The sequence below is a fragment of the Protopterus annectens genome, chromosome 17.part0 (genome assembly GCF_019279795.1).
Source record: "Protopterus annectens isolate FY-2018-M chromosome 17.part0, PAN1.0, whole genome shotgun sequence".
In the NCBI taxonomy this organism is placed as follows: domain Eukaryota; kingdom Metazoa; phylum Chordata; order Ceratodontiformes; family Protopteridae; genus Protopterus; species Protopterus annectens.
The window spans coordinates 38,962,711-38,982,912 of record NC_056751.1 but is presented as its reverse complement, the minus strand read 5'-3'; the positions used below and the strand labels follow the sequence as shown (position 1 = coordinate 38,982,912).

The window sequence follows — 20,202 nt, the reverse complement described above, 5'->3', positions numbered from 1 at the left end:
TACATACTCAGGTGTGACCTCTGCTGAACAGACAGGGCCCATGTCCACAGCAGTATTAATGGATATACTCCACATACGCGACATAAGCAAAAGCCACTGTGAGCAACATGCTCATGGATATGTGCACACACGCAACAATGAGTGGGATGTGCTTGAGGGTTACATTCCCAAACCGGACACTCACTTTGCTTTGGAACATGAGTCCTATGTCCATCACGCAGGGACACTCAGTAGCACTGTTCATGTGATACCTCACTTGGTGGTTGGGAGACACATGTACGCCAGGGATCACTGCTGTGGCTGTACTGTGCAGAGGTGCAGGTAACACATGGCTCTGCTGTTCACAGGACACTACCCTAGAGAGGTGCCACTGGTGGGAACAATGTAGTTGTGCTTACACATAGACTTGCCAGACTGCATAGTACCCCACTATGAACCTGTGAAGCTATTACATGTCCTTTGTGCATGGTTACTTGGTAGCCCTTTCATTTAGATTACCTATCATGCTGTTACAATGTCCCGTGCCTACAAGCCATATGTATCCTGTTATTGTACATGCCAATAGACAATACCTTTGGTATGCATGATATGCCTGTTATGCTGTGTAGAATATCTGACATATCTACCTACAATACTATACATTACACATATTTTAAATAGTATCCCATAATGCAAAGCATACTTGCACAGCGAGACCACCTTAGACATGTCATTGTCGTTATATGCCCATACACATGCCTACTGTGACAGTATATCAACATATACTATCCCCTGCTATGGCACGTACTTGTTGGACATACCCTACCACTGACGGCGGGTTGTATGGAATTGTTCTGTTTAAAGCCCTCATTTAGCATCCCTTGTGGTGTCTGTGATGTGTACCTTGTGGCCCACTGCTGGACGCCCAGTTTCTACAAGCGTTAGTATGCTCAGCAAGACATCACTACATAAATACCTTTTCCCACTTTATGCATTGCAGACACTTTTAATTAATGCAAACCAGGCTATACATAAACTAAATAATTAATACAAAACATTCTATACATAAACTTACATACTGAGTGTTCTACATACCTTGTTATCGTTCCGGACGTTCGTCTCTATCTCTCTTACACTGTTTTAACAGGTATATGGTATGAGCATACGGTTTGAATGTCTGGCAAGTCATCCTTGCATATACAGGTTTGTGGGCTTGCATTTCTACATATTCCATATACATGTGTGTGGGCTCCGTCCCTAATTAAAGAGCTATCAGTTAGTAGACTTATGTTACGGGATTTTACATTGGGCCATTGTTAATTGGTTTCTATATAGTATGCAGGTGAGGTTGATACTTCCATACCTCTGGAATTGCAGCGATATGTAAAGGGATATGTCTAAATGACAGCTATCCCATGTATTTCTGTCCCAGATATTTGCAGTCATTGCAGTTGTGTTGGTGACAGAACCTCTTTGCCATGGGTTGCCACCTTTTCATATGGCCATTGTTGGACACTTGCGGGATACACAGCGGTGTTTACAGGCCGACACATAGCCATGGTCAGTACACAGGGTAGCCCATACTTTTATCCGCAATACGTATTGTTGTGGGACTTTGGCTACTTATCATATTGTATGTAACATTTACGTTTCTTACATACAGGCATAACTAATGCAACTATTACATAATATATGGGACATAATAATGTCCTACAATCTCGGACTTTTGCCCTTTGTAATGTTTTATGTCAGGACACACCTGCCCAGGGCGGGGCTGTCCCTCCTAATGTGGGACATGTGGTAACTCTATGCCTAAGGCTAGCTATACCCACACCTACCGTAATGATCTACTTCCGAGTTGGCACTAACAGGCACACGATGCGGACACACACACACACACACACACACACACACACACATTACAGTCACACGGAGACGCACACGGCACCCTCAACACACACATACACAGACTACGGCACTCACAAACACAGTTGAACACAATACCGACGTGGACCGCAACACCGGCAGCGGTAACTAAATGTCTCTTCATATCGTCATACTATTACTCGCAGTTGTACTGTTCCAGTACTGTGTTCTTTCGGTCTTTCAGCCTCGTGGTTACACGTGTCGGTATGTTACACATTCCATAGTTGGCGGTATCCTATTTATTTGTACCTCCAAGATGAATGTCGTTGACCTATCTATATATATTTGCAGATATCGTGGAATCCGTATATATCAACATATATCACTCTATCGCACTTTCTATCTGTATTATATATATGTGTGTATGTGTATATATATATATATATATATATATATCTGACAGGGAAAGTGACAGGCAAGCTACACCTTTCTTTGTGTACTTGTCAGTGTATACTGTTTCCTGGACTCCGCACGTTTGTGTATGTACCTGTCACATTACACACCTGCCGTAGGTTAGGGTTACCAGCTGTCCCACTTTGCGAGGGACAGTCCCTTTTTGGGCAGTTGTGTCCTGCAAAATATCTGTAACCATGGCAAATGTCCTGAGATTTTAGGACATACTTATTTCCTATAGTTTATGTAATAGTTGCATAAAACAGTTATTCTGTATCTGAACCACCTATATGTTATAGAAACAGAATAAGTAAGTAAACGTTACAAGAATAAGCTTTTATCTAGGCAAAACAGTGAAGTTCTGATTTTTGTATTGGCCGAGTGTATGTGTCGGCCTGTAGACATCTGACGTATGTCCCACATTAGTCATTTGAAGAGTTGGCAACCCTACCATAGGTACATTTTGGCTAGCAATAGTGTTAGGTGATTGTATACATGATTGCGTGTTCTACTCCTGTCAGTGGTCGTTTTACCCTTCAGAGCAGGCGCTATTAGTACAGGGGTGAATAATGCTGGTTTCACCTGTTCTGGATATCATTGACTGTGATCTGCGCAATATTCGGAGAAGCTTAGCCCTGTTTCACGCATATCCGTATAGTCATATTTAAACGTCGCTTACCAGCAGTGGGCAACACATATTCCCGCTAACGTATGCTAAACATGATCTGATGACCTGCATCCGACATGCATTACTCGTGCCTTCGGGATTACGTTACATCCCTTGCAGGACGTGGGACCGGGAACATGCACGACGGTCACTGCATTTAACACTTGGACATCTGGGATTTGTACACGTTTTATGTCGTTTTGTATGTGGAGTATACTACGGCTGTTACTCCATACTGCACTCACATGGGGTAACTCAGTTAGTTTACATATTGATGAGTCCAGTTAATGGTATGTCCATGTGATGTTTACTGGATGTGCTCCGGCATTGGGTATGTATATCACAGTGAGCCACAAACGGTACTGTGCTACACCTTCAAACGACCATAGGTGGAGCATGCTGGGGTGACAAATACCTGTCATGGGTACACCCCATGCCTTGACACAACATCCATGATTACATTATGTGGAGCCCCTCATTAACGCAGCAGGGACTCCATGCTGAGTGTGTGCAGAACAGTGCTTACACACGTGCTCCCGCGATTGCCTCTGCTCCACTAAGCGACAGTTGGTTACTCGATGTTGTAGCGACAGCGGACACTGTTTGCCCCGTTTGGTGTATGGCCTCTGACAATCGGCCGTGTACCTACCGATGTACCTGGGAACCTATACACACAGCACCACCATATGCTGATAGGCGCATGTACTGTTCAGGTGTTGACATTCCGTGTTCCAATAGCTGTTGTGTGTACAATGTTTGAGGGCTGCCTATGTAGGATTCACACAGTGGGCCACCTATACATTACAGTTTACAGGTGGTCGTGTTTGTGTGCCATCCATTTTACTATGTGTGCAGGTGGAGAGGTGTGTCAGTCCATAGGGGCCTACACTGTCAGAGTATGTGCTATACGTTCCCTCTTTGACAAGGCGTAGGCATATTGGGCATGCCTCCATCTGCCTACTGGGGCTGGCACAGTGTGTTCCTGGTCTGAATCCCTCTGTGCCTGTGATGGCCTTGGCAGTTGCGGTGGGCTATGAGGGCCTTCACCATTTTGTCCCTGCTGCAGCTGTTTCCGCAGGATCATATTATGTAGCATGGCACATACTATGACGATGTGGGCACACGTGCCTGGAGAGTACTGCAAGTCTCCACCAGATGTGTCCAAGCACCGGAACCGTGATTTCAGCATCCCGAACACACGCTCTATGATGATTCTGGTTTGTGCATGTGCCTCATTATGGCGTTCTTGCATGGGTGTGTGTGCATTTCTGATGGGAGTCATCATCCACGGCTCCAGTGCATAGACAGCATCCCCCACAAGGTGGCCATGTGGGATGTCCCCCCTGACAAATACCTGATACAGCTGTGAGGCATGCCAGATATGGGAGTCATGGTAGCTTCCAGGGCTGCCAGCACACACATCCATGATAATGCCCTGGGCATTGCACATGACCTGGCAGTTGATGGAGTGGAATCCCTTGCGGTTTATGTAGCGCCTACCATGCTCACCGGGTAGTGACTTGATTTGTATGTGCGTGCAGTCTATCGCACCCAGTACCTCCGGGTAGTGTGCCACATGGTGGAAGTGATGCATATTGCTGGCCAACTCCTCCTGAGTTCGGGGAAGTATATATGCTCATTGGCATGTGGTAACATGGCATCCAGGAACTGGTGTAGTACCCTGGATGCTGATGCCTGTGAGATCCCCATTATATCTCCAGTTGGCCTTTGAAAGGAACCTGTGGGTAGTATTCGCAAGCTTACACATTACCTTCGTGTCCACTGGGATGGGTTCCCCTATGTTGTTTCTGGTTCTCAGGTGTGGCCGGCAGAGCTCCACTATTTGCTGTAAGATGTCCCTGTCCACCCTGTAACGCTCTACTTTCTCCAGGTCATGTAGCCCCTGGTAGGTTACCCTTGGTCTGAGCACTCTTCTCCTCCTCCGGAGCCTGCGGTGGTTGTCGGCATCATCCTCCACAACACCGTCAGTCTCTAACACATGCTGATGAATCACAGCTATGGAAGCTCCCAACATGTACATTTTAAAAGTTCCCCGTGTGTTTACACCTATGGTGCAGTGTTTGGGAATACACAGGTGTGTGTGTAGGGTGCTTTCACACTTTATACTATTGTGCTGTGAACACCGATGATGTCATAGGGTGTGTATGTACGATCGTCGCTATAGGGTATCTTATGTGTTTTACCACCGGAACTAATATTGTGGTGCCTTTGGTGTTGAATTACATTTGGCTGCCGTGGATTACCTCTTGACCTTCCCTTTACATCTCTGCACGTTCCACCTACCATTTTCTGGCATGCATCCAGCAGCCTGCTTTCATTTGTACTTTCCTAGACCTGGCTTATCTTGCGTAATGTATGCTATTGCCGGTCTACTGTCTGTTTGCTTTGCTCTGCTATGACAGATCTCCTATCTTTGCAATCCTATGCCTCCCCTCCTTTCTTTGCAATCCAATGCCTCCCCTATCCTGTTTTGCAGGTTTCTGCGAGCAGACTTGTCAGCTGCCGTCGATTGGCCGCCGTGAGTTGATTGGTGTTAATTGCTCAGTAGTACTCCAATTACCCTACTTCGGCATTTCCTTCTTTTCTTCCCCTGACCTTTCTGTTTGTGCTATTGTTCATGGCACATGCGTCCGCTTACCGGGTTTCGGGCACGTTTTCATCCCCGTACACATGCGATTTCGGGCACCATGTGTGCTCTCAGCTAAACGATTCTATACCTTCCTCCCCACCCCTGTCCTGCAGGTTTGCTTAGCAACGGCCAGGCCAGATTTGCATTGCTCCAATGTGCTTATTGCTATGGTGGCACACCTCTCTGCTGATGTCATGTATCTCCTCTGAGCCACTCCTCGGTGTTATAGCGCTGCGCCGTATGGTACATCCTTCATCCGGCGGGACGTTTGCGATTCATTATTACCTGCCTCATTTGCATGGCATTGACTACTAATTCATAGTTACCGCGCCAAACACTGTTGCAGGCCCTTAGCAACCCTTGCAGCTTGGTTGTGGTGTTCCATGCCTACCATTGCGTATTATGGTGAAAACCTGATTTGTATTACATTGCGATTTTATGACATTTTTATATATTTTCTTTATGTTCCTGTTTGCGCACACATGCCCTGCGGGTGTACTGTGCGTTACTGTGGACATGACATTAAATGTTGTTTTTTAGGTGTTGTGCATCTTTTCTTATGCCATTGGCTGTGTATTTAGCCATTGTCATATGTTAACTTTGTAATACATGAGTCTGGTCTGCTTCCATAGCTCCGATGTTCTGTTTGGGAAAATGTAAACCGTGTTTTTTGGTTTACATTTCCGTGGGCTTACGCTACGCCTGCACCACTTCATGAATCGCTATCTGCCTTCATTTGCATGGTGCGACACTGTGCATGGGGTGATTAGCATACCTATGCCGAGGGCTGCGCAGTTTTGGCGTACGCCGGTAGTGCACGTGGAATTGGATCGTACCTGAATCGCTCGACGGCCATATTTGGCGTTATTCCACCTACGCTACGCCTGCGCCTGGCGCAAGCTTCGTGAATCCCGGGGTGCATCTTTACTATTAAAGGTCTAGGTTGTTTTCTGGTACCCAGATTTGGAGCATACACACAAAGTGCTCTTTCAATTAACATTTCCTGCTGTGGAGTACCAGTCCAGTTGCTTATTTGTTCTTTCATAAAATTAATGCAGTCTGTTCTTTCCAACTTCTCTGGTACAGCATAAAAACACAGGTTTTCCCTACGTGCTGTAGCTTCCAACTCTTATTATTTTATTGAAACATCTCTTCTTGTACAGTCTCATATTCAGTCAGCCTTTTCTTCATTTCAACCTCGGAGTTTTGCAGTTCAGTCATCTTATCTGGATGTCTGTTTAAAGTTTCTTCCATTTTTTTTCCAGCTTTTTATTGTTTGTATTGATATACTTCATCAGTGTTTTGTTTATTTTAACTAGTTTTGTATGCAGCTGCTTTATACTCTCCTCCAGGTTACTGGAAGTCATATCTGGAACTTGTAGTTCTTCTTGCTGGACAACTGCAGTACTTCTCTGTCTGTGTTTCTTTCAAACCTTTTGTAGCTGATTTTCCACCAGGTCCTTTATATTTCTTTTACCTGGCATCTGTGCTAGCCAGTTACTGAACTTTACCCAGAAATCTAGGTCCACTGGCCTCCTTTGCTAAGTTTCTGTTTCAGACTCGGAAAGCAGTTACTCAATGTGCAGCCATCTTGGAAGTCAATGAGCTCAATGAGCTGTCCTTTAATCAGTTTATTCACCTTCCTTCCTTTTTTCCTTCTCCAGAGTCTGCCAGTGAGTAGGTTTTTCACATCTTGGATCTACTTAGACAGCTTAGGTATTATTTGAATAAAACAAAGTTAGTTCACAAGTCTGAGCAACTCTTTGTTTCTTTTCATCCTAGGGCTTTGGGTTTGTCTAAACCCAATCTCCTCCTGGGTTTCTAAAGTCATTTCTTTGTTATTCTTTTCATGGCTAATGTCTTTCTTTGTAAAGGCACATTCTTCTAGGGTGGTTGCCCCCCTCTGGTGCCTTTTTCAAGGGTCTGGACACCAATTCCATCCTTGAGTCTGCTAGCTGGTCCTGAGTTCTTACTTTCTCTAAACATTATAAATTGGATGTTGTTTCCAGGGCAGGTTTTACCAGGGCATTTTGTATGGGTTTGTAGGGGGCTTTTCTGTGCCTTTTTCCTCTCAGCTTTTTTTTATCTGTTATACTCTCCCTTATGTAAAGACTACCACAGCAGTGATATGGAAGGACATAACACAGTTGTGTAGAATCTTACTGTTAACAGTAGATGTCCTCCTCTTCACTGTTGCAGTATTCGGTCTCTCCCTCCTTTCTCCTCTTTCCTGGCTTTTGTTGCCCTCCTAGCAGTTACTTCCCTTTTTCCCTCTGGATGTACGTGTTCTGTTTTGTTCTTGAGAGTATTCTTTTCCTCCTGCAGCAACTCATTTTGAGTGTTTGCGTCCATACTTCAGTTTTATGCCCTATGCCGGGAGCATACATGTGATGTAAGATCTAAAGGGTTTGGTATATCGGCCTCATGTTGGGCTATCTTTGGCAGGAGATCCCTTATGTAAAGAATACTGCAACAGTGCAGAGAAGGACACCTACTGTTATGGTAACATTTTACACAACTGTACATTTTTTATTCTGTATTGATGCAAGTTGTAATTCCAGGTGTTGAACATAAATAGCAAATTAAAGTGTTCTCGCTATTCATCGACTACAGTGTCTTTTTAACTGCATCACTTTGTTTTTTTTTCTTTTTCATTGTAGTTGATGATTTTAGTGAGGAGCAGTCATTCTATGAGATTCTGCCTTGTTGTGCTCGTTTCCGCTGCAGTGACCTCATCAGTGAGGGGCAGTGGCATCATCTGGTTCTTGTTATGAGCAAAGGAATGCTAAAGAACAGTACAGCTACACTGTACTTTGATGGACAGCTTGTTAGTACTGTGAAGGTGGGTTACAGAAAAAAAATATTGTTCATGTTGTATGTGTTGTGATAGGTGTATGCTGACCTTTTCTTTCCATATTATATTTAAGTACTAGTATATGTAATATTTCTTAAAAGCTGCTCATCTGCCATCCTATTGATCAGTATTTCCACAGATTAGTTTTTCTTATTTCAAAACCATTGTACTCATTGCAAACAGAATTTGTTGTGTGTTTATGTGCATGTATCCTTCTTTATTCATGAAGGCTTTTACTATCTGGCCTCTTTGTTACTCGGAAGAAATGCCGCTCTGCTTACCACTGTTAGTAACCTTTCATGGCTACCATGTTGACAGGAGTGGTGCCACGTCCCGTATTTGAGAATGGTGCTTCACATTACAGCTGTCAGAGCACTGGAAGGGTTTTTTTGTCATTTATGTAGCAATTTCCCTGATAAAACACTTAACATGCATTGAGATAATATGACGTGGGTTAGGGTAATGTTACCCACATTGCACTGAAGTCTGCTAGCAACTTAAATGCGTATTGTGTGTAATTGTAGTGTTATACCCCCAGCCTGTGCTGTGAGACAAACTTTCAGCAGAAGAGATTCAAAGCCTTCTGTCTTGGAAGAACTGACATTTAAGTACCAAACACCTTCTGGAGGCTAGGTCAGTAGCAACATAGACACTAACCCAGTGAACTTATCCACTTTTAGAATGGCTAAGTGTAGAGATGACTTTACCCCTCCCCCTGCCACACACACTCCTGTGTCTCATTCAGCATCTGACCCTCCCCAAAATTTCTGGCTTGAACAAGTTTTGAAGGCAATATTCAAGGCTAACAATGCTGCTTCTATGGGATCAAATAACATACCAGGCTGAACCCCTGTAGCTACTTTGTGTCAGCCTCCAAGTAAGTTTTGCACCAAGTAAATGGAGGACAGCAAATGTAATCACCTTGTACAATGGTGGGATATCAACAGACCTAGAAAATTTATAGACCCATAACTCTGATCAGCCTGATCTGTAAGACTGTGGAAAGGATCATTATGTAGTTAATGGAGAAGGAAAAAAAATACCTTTCCTGTAACTAGTGTAGTTCAGATTTGCTGTATCTAGGACTGTATGTAAACTTCTGAGCCCCCCCAAGCTTTCTGTGTTGGAGGAAAGCCTTCTAGCTTATCAGTGGGAGTGGTAAGCACTAGGTAACCTATCTACCACATAAGGAGTGGTTCTGGCCCAGAAATTGCAGTTATTGGCCGTTTGGGCAGCTTTTCCATCTCTCTCAACTTTCTGATTTAAAAGCCCACATTTGCACTTGTTTCCCCCCTTTCCTGTAACTAGTTTAGTCCAGACACAGATTCTTAGTTTTAGCACGTGAATTTGCTTATTTGTAATCAGCACTTGTTCAGAACTTGTAAACACTAAATAACCTACTAATTACTACAGCACTCAACCTTCCTCATTACCTAGAGGAAAACAGTTTTGGTACTTACTTTCCTCACTTGCTTAGAGAGAAACAGCTGTTGTACTCACTTTCCTCGCTTATCTAGAGGAAAATAGTTTTTATTCAGGCATGTCCAAGGGTCAGCTCCCAGTGTTCTCCCCTGTCTATCTGATGAATCTGGGCATCTTGGGGCAATGTAGAAATTGCCTCATGTACACAGACAACCCTCCCCTCCTACCACCCAACACTGCAACCTGTGAGAGATGCACTTATCTAGCCAAACTGGAGGTAAAGCTCTCTCCAATCAAGACTGAACTTGACAGTCAAGAGGAGAAGGTAAACACTTGCACCACACCACACTCATCACATAGTCTCACTAAATCTACACCACCAAAATCCGCACATAGAAACACAAAAACATTCACAGAGGCTCTTAATAATAAAACAGAGACCTCCAAAGCAGAAATGCAAGCAACCTCCACCCCCAACACAACCCAAATGACACATAGCCCGCAGACTCAGTGTGCCACTCAACCACAGCCAATAAGGCAAAACAACATACCCAGCACACTAGTCATAGGTGACTCTATAGTCAGGCACACTGATGTCCCACTCACCAGGCTAAACAAGGAGAAAGTTACTGTCAGCTGCCTGTCGGGTGCCAGGATCCGCCACATAACCCACAGACTCAGGTCATTCCACAACAAGTACAAATATGAATCTGTCATTGTCCATGTTGGTATGAACGACCTGAGATGTACCTCCCTGGACTACATGAAAAGCGACATGGAAGAGCTCTCCTCTCTTGTAGCCCAGGCAGGTATGACCCTAGCCCTGAGTAGCATTCTGCCATCACCCAGAATGATGCCGCAGTACAAGGACAAAACGATTGACTTCAACAATTGGCTAAGCTTCTGGTGCCATTCTAAAGGGATCCAGTATCTGTCTGCCTGGGACGACATGGTCGACAGACCACAATGCTTTGCCAGAGATGGCCTGCACCTGTCACCCCTGGGATTCCGGATACAGGATAAGGTTCTTGCCGCCCCTATAATGCCTTTTTTAGGCAAGGTTCAAATGACAAATTCACCACCGTAACAGGAACAGGCAAGTAAAAACTGAGGATGATGCTACTCAATGCTAGAAGTCTAAATCTCAAAATACACTCACTAGAGGCACTCCTTAAAATGGAGAACATCGATATCTGTGCAGTGACTCAGACCTGGTTCAAGGCTCCAGAGAGCACCCCTGCACTACCAGGCTATAACTCATACCACACTTTTTGGCCATGTAACCTGGACCGGAACACCAAAAGCGGAGGTGTGTCCATATTCATTAAGGATATCCACACCTCCAGGCTAGTTGCTCAGCATAATGCAGTGGAGGTTATCCAAGTGCAACTGACTGTGGGCAAAACTGCAATCCAAATTGTAGCTTGCTCCAGATCACCCACCATGCCCCAGGATTCCCACTCCTCTTTTCTTGATGTACTGGAAAATATTAGGGTTCAACCAAACACCCTAAACAAACACCCTAATAATGGGTGATTTCAACTACCCCACCATTAACTGGGAAAACTACTCATGTACCAACTCCTTCGCTTTATGCTTTCTGGAATTCATAAACTCCAGTGCCCTGGATCAACTTATCCACACTCTCACCAGGGGCAACAGTATCCTAGATCTAGTCATTACCAACATGAGTGACCGGTGTTCCACACCTGAAGTCAATGCCTCATTGGTCCGATCCAACCATAAGCTAATTACCCTAGATATCCACATCCTGCCCCCACCCCCCATTAAGGAAACCATGGTAAAAGTTTTTTCCAAAGCCAACTTCATGCTTCTTAAGACAGAAGTGGTGAACTTCATGACACCCATGCAGATGGACAGTACAGTTACGACTATTGAATCCTACACAATTGCACTTTATAAGCACTTACATGAGTGCATGGAGTGTGCTATCCCAAACAGAACCAAGACGCTATCCTCCAAAAAAAAGGAAGCTAATCTGGTGGTCCCCTGCCATAAACAAAGTGTACAACAGAAGGAAGAAACTGTTGCAAAAGAGATTAAAATCCCATGAGTGGAGGAGCTCCCTGGTCAGCCTCAGTAAGAAGCTGTGATCCTTGATAAAATCCTCCAAAGCTAGTTATGAAAACAAAATCGCCACTGATTCTAAAGACAACCACAAAGCATTCTATAGCTGTGTCAAGAATCTCAATGTCAATGGCAACACTCAGATCTGCTTTGAGTTACAGCACAATGGCACTAAATATACAGACCCAACTGATATTGGCCCACATCCTGGCAGATAGGTTCAGTGCTAACTTTACCCCCCTCTCACCCTGTAAGAGCCCATCTCGGTACCGGAAGAATGCAAAGTTCCTGTAACCACGGCTGCACAGGTAAAAATCTCACTCTCCAGAGCCAAGAACACAGCATCCATGGGACCAGACAACATCCCAGGCTGCGTTCTACACGAACTACAGAACGAACTGGCACCCCACCTAAGTACCATGCTCAATAATAGCCTCATCTCAGGCTTTGTGCCTGCTGAATGGTGCACAGCAACAGTTATCCCACTCCACAAGGGTGGAGCCACCACGGACCCTGGGAACTACCGCTCCATTGGCCTGACAAGCCTGGTCTGCAAGGACATGGAATGTATCATCATGGAACTTATAAACAAAGACATTGGTAATTTCAAAACTCTGGATCTGTCCCAGTTCGGGTTTGTAAAAGATAGGTCATGTCTCCTAAACCTGATAGACTTCTTTGAAGCAGTCACCAAAGCCGTAGACAAAGGTAAGGTGGTTCACACAGCCTATCTAGATCTTGCCAAGGCTTTCGTCACCATCTCCCACTCTGGAATTATAGATAAACTCACTAAACTAGGTGTAAATCCCTATGTCACAAGATGGGTTGCCAACTGGCTCACTGCCGGAACCCATACTGTGAAAGTAGCAGACTCCAAATCCGACCAGACTAGTGACAAGTGGAGTACCACAGGGTTCAGTCCTGGGTCCTCTCCTGTTTGGTATCTACTTCTCTGAAGTACAGGCTAACACAGAAGGTCTTTGGCTAACGAATTTCACAGATGACTGCAAACTAGGAGCCATAATCGAAACTCCGAACGATGTGGACATCCTACAAAAGGGCCTCACTTGACACAGATGCCTGGTGTCAAAGCCATGGCCTCAAGCTCAGTGCCAAAAAGTGCATTGTCATCCCCTTTGGTAAAAACTCTGTACCCATGAACTACAACATAGGCGGTAGTATACTTTACACTGAAAGTGTGATAAGAGACCTTGGGACACAGGTGGACAATAGTCTCTCCTTTGATAATCACATTGCCACAGTAGTCAGGAAATCCTTCTACGTGGCACACCTCATCACAAAAGGTTTCTCATCCAGAAAAAAAGAGGTCATTGTTCCCCTCTACTCATCACTTATTAGATCCATTATAGAGTACAACTCCCCTTTTGGCATGTACCTCACAAGACATCTACAACAACTGGAAAGGCCGCAGAGAAATACCTCACAAAGAGGATTACCGGCCTCAAACAAATGCCCTACACAGACCATCTCAAAAAACTCCAGCTTTACTTCGCCGCATATCGCCTACTCAGAGGTGATCGCTGCCTAACATACAAAGCTATGTCAAACTCAGAGCTGTTGGACATGCTTCACTAAAAGAAATCCCAATCCCGCTGAGCTGCATGCTCTAGGGACCTAAACCTTGTCACCACAATAAACAGAACATGCAGGAGGGATAGATTCCTGTCCCATAGACTTCCCATACTCTGGAATAAACTACCTATCTATATCAAACAAAGCTCCTCATTAGCACTCTTCAAGAAAAATCTTGATGATTGGATGGGAAATAGGAAATTCACCCCGGGGATCACCTCTGTGGCTCTGCTCGACAGTGGCACAGGAAAATAATTTTCTTGGGTGGCAAAAGCCAGGCTACCTTTTTGGCTGGGCTGGTATAGGCCCCAGGGCCAATAGCCTAGTACCTACCTATGAACCTAATGATGTATGTAACTTACAGACTCTCTACCCAAGCTAGTTTGGATTTTTTAAGGACAGATCCTGCCTGCTCAACTTGGTTGACTTCTTTGAGAAGATTACTGAAACAAAGGATGAGAGCAAATTAGTACACACTGTGCATCTAGAGCTCACAAAGGCATTCAACACAACCCCACACTCTGGTGTCATAGATAAATTATCCCAGCTAAATGTTAATTGCTATGTAACTCATTGGTTAAGAAATAGAACTCAGGAATTTAGGGTGGGCTGCTCTGCCTCCTACAAAAGACCTGTCACTAGTGGCATATCCCAGTGTTCAGTCCTTGAGATTCTCCTGTTTGGCATTTATTTCTCAGAGGTCAGAGCTACTGTTAAGGGTTTATTGCTAATCTAGTTTGCAGATGACTTAACCTGGTGCCTCCATAAATTTCACAGAGGACACGAGATCCTCATGGGCCTTTCCTAGATCAATGGCCTGTATCAAGGCCATGATCTTGAACTGAATGCCAAGAGGTATATGGTAGTATCCTTCAGGAGGAGGGTAGACCCTTTTAGCTGTCATGTTGACAACTTGTCCATGAGGATTGATCCTGTCATTGAGGACCTGAGAAACTGTGTAGACAATGAACTGTCCTTTGATCATCACATGTCTGCTGTTTAGGGAGTTTGGTCCAATGATGTAATCTTTATTCTGTGTTCTGTACTCATTGAGTGTGTTGCCTCCTTTGGTGTGTATCTGTCCAAACATTTGACACAGTTCAAGCACCTACAACGCTTTCTTACTCAAAAACTTGGGGCACTGAATCATGGAGACTGTTTAGGCCATCTAAAGGTCTTTTCTCTTGTCATCCTGGCTACTGGGGGCAACCTCTGCCTTGCATATGGGCCTTGGGCAGACCCTGTCCTGTCAGACCTACTGCACGTTTCAAGGTCCAGTGAGGGCATAAGCACTCACTCTGGTGGATCTAGATCTCTCATGCAACGTAGGTCGAACATGTTGGAGTGATGGATATTTGGTGTGAAGAGTACCACATCTTTGGAATCCTTTTCCTCTCCACAAGGAACAGGGTGCTTTTCTTGCAGTATTTACATGTGATCTGAATAAGTGGATGGTTGGCTGCAAATTTGCCCCTGGTTTGGTGACCTTGTCCCTCATGGATAGGGCAACATATAATATTCTTCTCATCTTTGGGTTGTTCGTACCTGAAAACGTGTGGGCGTATAACTTCATGGAAATGTGTGGCTCAGCTTCTAAGAATCCTCACAAATCATTAGCCTAGTAAGCATCTGTGAACCTCTGATGTTCTTCGTGTTTCACTGTTTCAGTCATCGCCTGTGGGTTATCCCAGCTGTGGTAGCCCTTGGCTGGCCCGAATACCAGAATCAATGTTTTTGTGCACCGGCTGCTGTCGCCTGAAGTCTGACGTCAGTTCGTCAGTACTATAAAGCAAGGCAGCCGATGTCATTACATCAGTCTTTCTTGCCATGGAGCCTGTAGTCGAATCAGTTTGCAGAAGTGTGGGTCGTAGCTACCAGAAGTCGAACTTCAGCAGAAAACGCCTAAAGCTAAGTACCCCATTGAGGACCCTTTTTTCTTGCTCTAACCAATGTCTGAAAAAGTTAAAAATTATCTCGCCTATGGAAAGCAGATCCCATACAGAGACTTTCATTCCTACTGCATCACTTGTTTAGGCCCAGACCACGATGTCCCTCGTTGCCAGTTCTGTGCCCTCTTTAATGCGAGAACCATTTGCTGTAGAGCTCTTTTTGTAGACGATTATTTTCGTATTCCATCTTCGAATTCCGATATGGCGTCCGTCAGCCAACAATCTGCCGATATTCTGAAAAAACTTAAAGATAGAGACAGGCCACACAAGGCTAAGCCTTCCGACGACACTACTGCTAAGCAAGTCATCAGTTCTCCGGAATTCATTGAGGCCCTTTCGTAGCCCCAGATGCCCAACCTGCTTTCTATGCAGGCCTTGCCGAGACTCTTTCGGAGTCCGGTATGCCTCAGAAATCCACTTTGTCTTCTGAGCCTTTGGCTATCTCTGCCTTGGTTGGGTCCGGAGCCGTGACACAGGCACCGGCTTCCGAGGAGACCATTCGCACTACTGATTCCAGACAAAAAAGGACTACTCACAGTCAAAGAAACAACTTAGAGAGCTTCTGGACCTGCCCCAGCACAGACCCCTGGCCATCCCTCCTATTCTAGAAGTAGTGGATGATTTTCTTTAATCCAGCTTAGCCCCTGATGCCCTGCTGCCAGCTAAACCTGACCGGTACTACAGAGTACTGGATTTTCACAAATACCTGTACAGGAACCCAGCTGCAGACCTTGAGGTTGTTACACAGGGATCCAAAGGAGCTAAGACTAGTTCTGCCAAGAATACTCTCCCTTCTGACAAAGACTCCAGAGCTCTGGACAGATGGGGTAAGAAAGTATACACCTCTGCTACCTTAGCTGTCAGAGCGCTCAGTTGTCAGTTCCATATGTTAAAATATCAACAACACACCTTGGAACAAATAAAGATGAAGATTGCTACCTCTCCTGACGGTGCCAACTCAAAAGAGCTGGCAGAATTACTTCACTCTGCTGGTCAAGTGGCCAAACACTCATTACAATGTGGATATGACGCCCTAGAAGCCTCTAGCAGGACAGCAGTGAAAGGATATGTAACTAGAAGACATGCATGGCTGAAGGAACAACCTCTCCCTGATCATATCAAGTCTAAACTTAGTGATGCACTCCTAGATAAGGAATGCCTGTTTGGGGAAAAAGCAGAAGAGGTGCTTAAAAAGGTGGAAGACAAAGCAAAATCTATGCAAACAGTAAAAGATTTCTTAAGTTCAACCGCCCAGATTCAGCAGAAACTTCCCCTCAAAGAACTGGGCCTTCCCTGCACCCAGCAGACGTAGCCAAAGTAAGCCCCGCAGGGACAGGACATCCAGGCCCCTATCCCAGGGCCAGCAAAGAAGCAAATAATGGACCACTTCTGCCTCTAAGGCAGGAAGTTCTAAGCCAAGCTTCTACAGTAAACACTCACAATGACTCCCCCTCCCCCCTCTGCCCTCCTGTCACTCATCTAAAACTAGGAGGAAGGCTTACCCTATTCATGGACAATTGGGTCTCTATAACCAATGACTAATGGGTATTAAAAATCATTTCTCAGGGCTACAGATTCTCCTTCAGCGAACTCCCAATTCCAAGAGGGTACCCAAACCAATGGGTAGAGGCATTAAAACAGGTAAAAACACTAATATCCCAGGGGGCAGTAGAACCTGTCCCTCTGGATCAAACAGAGAAAGATTTTTACTCTAGACTATTCCTTGTTCCCAGAAAAGAGTGCACTTGGCAACCCATCCTGGATCTATCCAAAATGAACACATCCTTGGTGGTCCCCAGATTGAAAATGTTAACCTTGCAGCAGCTCCTGCCTATGCTCACACAAAATGCTTGGCTGGTAACACTAGACCTAAAAGATGCCTACCTCCACATCCCATCCGGGAATTGTGCAGAAAATTCCTGTGCTGCAGAGCAGGTTATCAGCACTTTCAGTTCTCTGCACTGTCCTTTGGCTTATCTACTGCTCCCAGAGTATTCCCCAAATGCTTGGCCCCAGCTATAGCATTCTGTAGGCAGAGAAATATACAGATTTACACTTACCTGGACGACTGCCTCATTTAGGCGAACAGCAAAGAAAGGTTGCTCCAGGATCATCTCTTTATCAAAAAACTCCTAATTTCCCTAGGGTTCACCATCAACAAGAAAAAAAATCAAAGCAAAACCCTACCAGGAAAATTGTTTTCCTGAGAGCTCTGCTAGACGCAGAAACCTTAATGGCCCTCCTTTCCCCAGAAAAGCAGAGCTTCCTGCCTCTCTACTTCACCCAGCAGGCTTCCAGAAGTCACCTCGCTGCGAGGAAGGACCTGCAAGCCCTGGTATACATGGCATCTTGCATCCTTCTTATCCCTCTCACCAGGCTGCACATGAGAAAGCTTCAGTGTGGTACTTAAAGAACCTTTGATGTCAGCACTCTCAGTCCCTAGAGACCACTCTCCCACTGATTCCTTGCATAAGGGACCCATTTCTCTGGTGGGCAGAGGCTTATGCCATGAACAAGGGTCTTCCCTTCATCCTTCGCCCTTTCGGCCAGACCATCACCACCGATATCAGACATAGCTAGGGGCACTCACCTAGCAGGCTGGTGTATCCAGGGGCTTTGGAATGCCCAGCAACTTCACTTGCTTATCAACCAGAAAGAAATGATGGCAGTGCAAAACGCTCTAACTTCCTTCCAACCCCATCTCAGGCCAGGGGTGGTCCTTATAGAAACATACAACACCACAGTAATGTGGTACATCAACAAGCAGGAGGGCACCCAATTTTACCCCCTGTGCTGGTTAGCCACGAGTCTATGACCTACAGCCACCTCCATGGGCCTACACCTGATTTCCCAATACCTACCAGGGATCAGCAACACACTGGCAGACCACCTAAGCAGAAACTTACTGGAGCCCTACGAATGGCAGCTCCACAGAGAAATCTTTCTGCAAATCACCCAGGAGTGGGGGACCCCAGAGATGGACCTCTTTGCCTCGCACCTCAACCACCAGCTGCGCAAGTTTTGTACCAGAGAGTATCACCTCCAGGCATGGAAGGTGGATGCCTTGACCTTCCCCTGGAGCACCCTGTTTGTGTACGCATACCCTCCTCTGCCAAACAATCAGAAGGGGGGAACACCTCACAACCTTCCATCCCTCTCATTCTGGTTTACTTAGCAGAGTTGTTCAATAGTGGCTTCTCCTTCTCCTCTATTAAAATTCATACCTTGGCCATTTCTGGCCATTATGATTCAGATCCACCCCTCCTCTCTCACCCTTTGATTAAGCAATTCCTCGGAGGGCCTTCTAATATCAGGCCTCCCAGAAGACCTCCTACTCCTCCCTGGGACCCGAATTATGTGTTAGAGAAGCTAACCTTACCGCCTTTCAAACCTGCCATTTCAACAGAATTGAAATACCTCTCTTGGAAGACTGCCTTCCTACTAGCTATCACCTCAGCCAGAATGGTCTCAGAACTTCAACTTCTCATGGCTGTTGAGCCCTTCATAATTTTCCATACAGACAGAGTCTCCCTGAGGACTTATCCCTCCTTGATGCCCAAGGTGGTATTTGACGTGACCCTTAACCAGGCTGTACACCTTCCCACCTTCTTTCCCAACCCTCAAAACAAGGGGGAGAGACTTCTACACTCACTAGATGTCCACAGACAACTCAGATACTATCTGGACCGCACTAAACCATTCAGAAAAACTGACCAGTTTCTGGTAAGCTTTGCCACAGGGGCAGAGGGGAAGCCCATCTCCAAACAAACAATTCCCAAATGGATCTAACATTGTGTCCATTTTTGCTACAGACTACATGGGAAACCCATCCCTAAGTCCATCCATACCCACTCCACTAGGGCAACCTCCACTTCCACTGCCTTCCTCAGAGGAGTACCTACCAGGAACATTTTGGAAGCGGCCATCTGGACCTCTGTCCATACCTTTACAAAGCATTACCACCTACCTCTCTTTTCTAAGTCTAGGGTAGGGTTTGCCTCTGCAATTCTGCAGGGCCTCCTGACCCATACCTAGGACTCTACCTATCCTTCCACCCTCTACCTCAGCTTTGGGAATCCCCCCAAAGGTGATGACTGCAACAGTTAAATACGAAGAACATAATACAGTTGTGTACACTTACCATAAATGTAGATGTTCGAGTGTATTCACTGTTGCAGTTTTGGTTTCCCTCCCTCCATCCCCCTTTTCACTTCTTCCCCTAGGGGGGCACATGCTTCCCCAAGGTGGATGTTTGCCACCAGGACCACTGCTCTCTTTTTACTTGTGCTTCTGATGGGTTAGGGCAAGAAAAATTGATGTAATGACGTCGGCTGCCTTGCTTTATAGTACTGGCGAACTGACATCAGACTACAGGTGACAGCAGCTGGCGCACAAAAACATTGACTCTGGTATGCGGGCCGGCCGAGGGCTACCACAGCAGAGATAACCCACAGATGATGACTGCAACAGTGAATACACTCGAACATCTACGTTTATGGCAAGCGTACACAACTGTACTTTCTTTGATGGGATAGTTTTAGGTTTTATAAATTGACTAATCATAATTACGTTTAGTGAAGTCCTTTTTATGCTATTTTTTCTCCTAGTTGCTTCTTATTCTTGTATTAAAAGCCCATGAGAGAGATATATTATGCTCATAGACATTGCAACCTCAACCAGT

At 45.3% G+C, this 20,202-nt stretch overlaps 1 protein-coding gene across 1 annotated transcript in view; it reads left to right on the top strand.

The window, feature by feature from the left end:
- WDFY3 (WD repeat and FYVE domain containing 3) overlaps positions 1 to 20,202 on the top strand; it is a 5,086,165-nt gene that overhangs the window by 2,530,775 nt on the left and 2,535,188 nt on the right. The window contains exon 20 of the mRNA XM_044059488.1: positions 8,276 to 8,457. Within this exon, the coding sequence (XP_043915423.1) occupies positions 8,276 to 8,457 (182 nt within the window). The remainder of the gene's footprint in view (positions 1 to 8,275; positions 8,458 to 20,202) is intronic.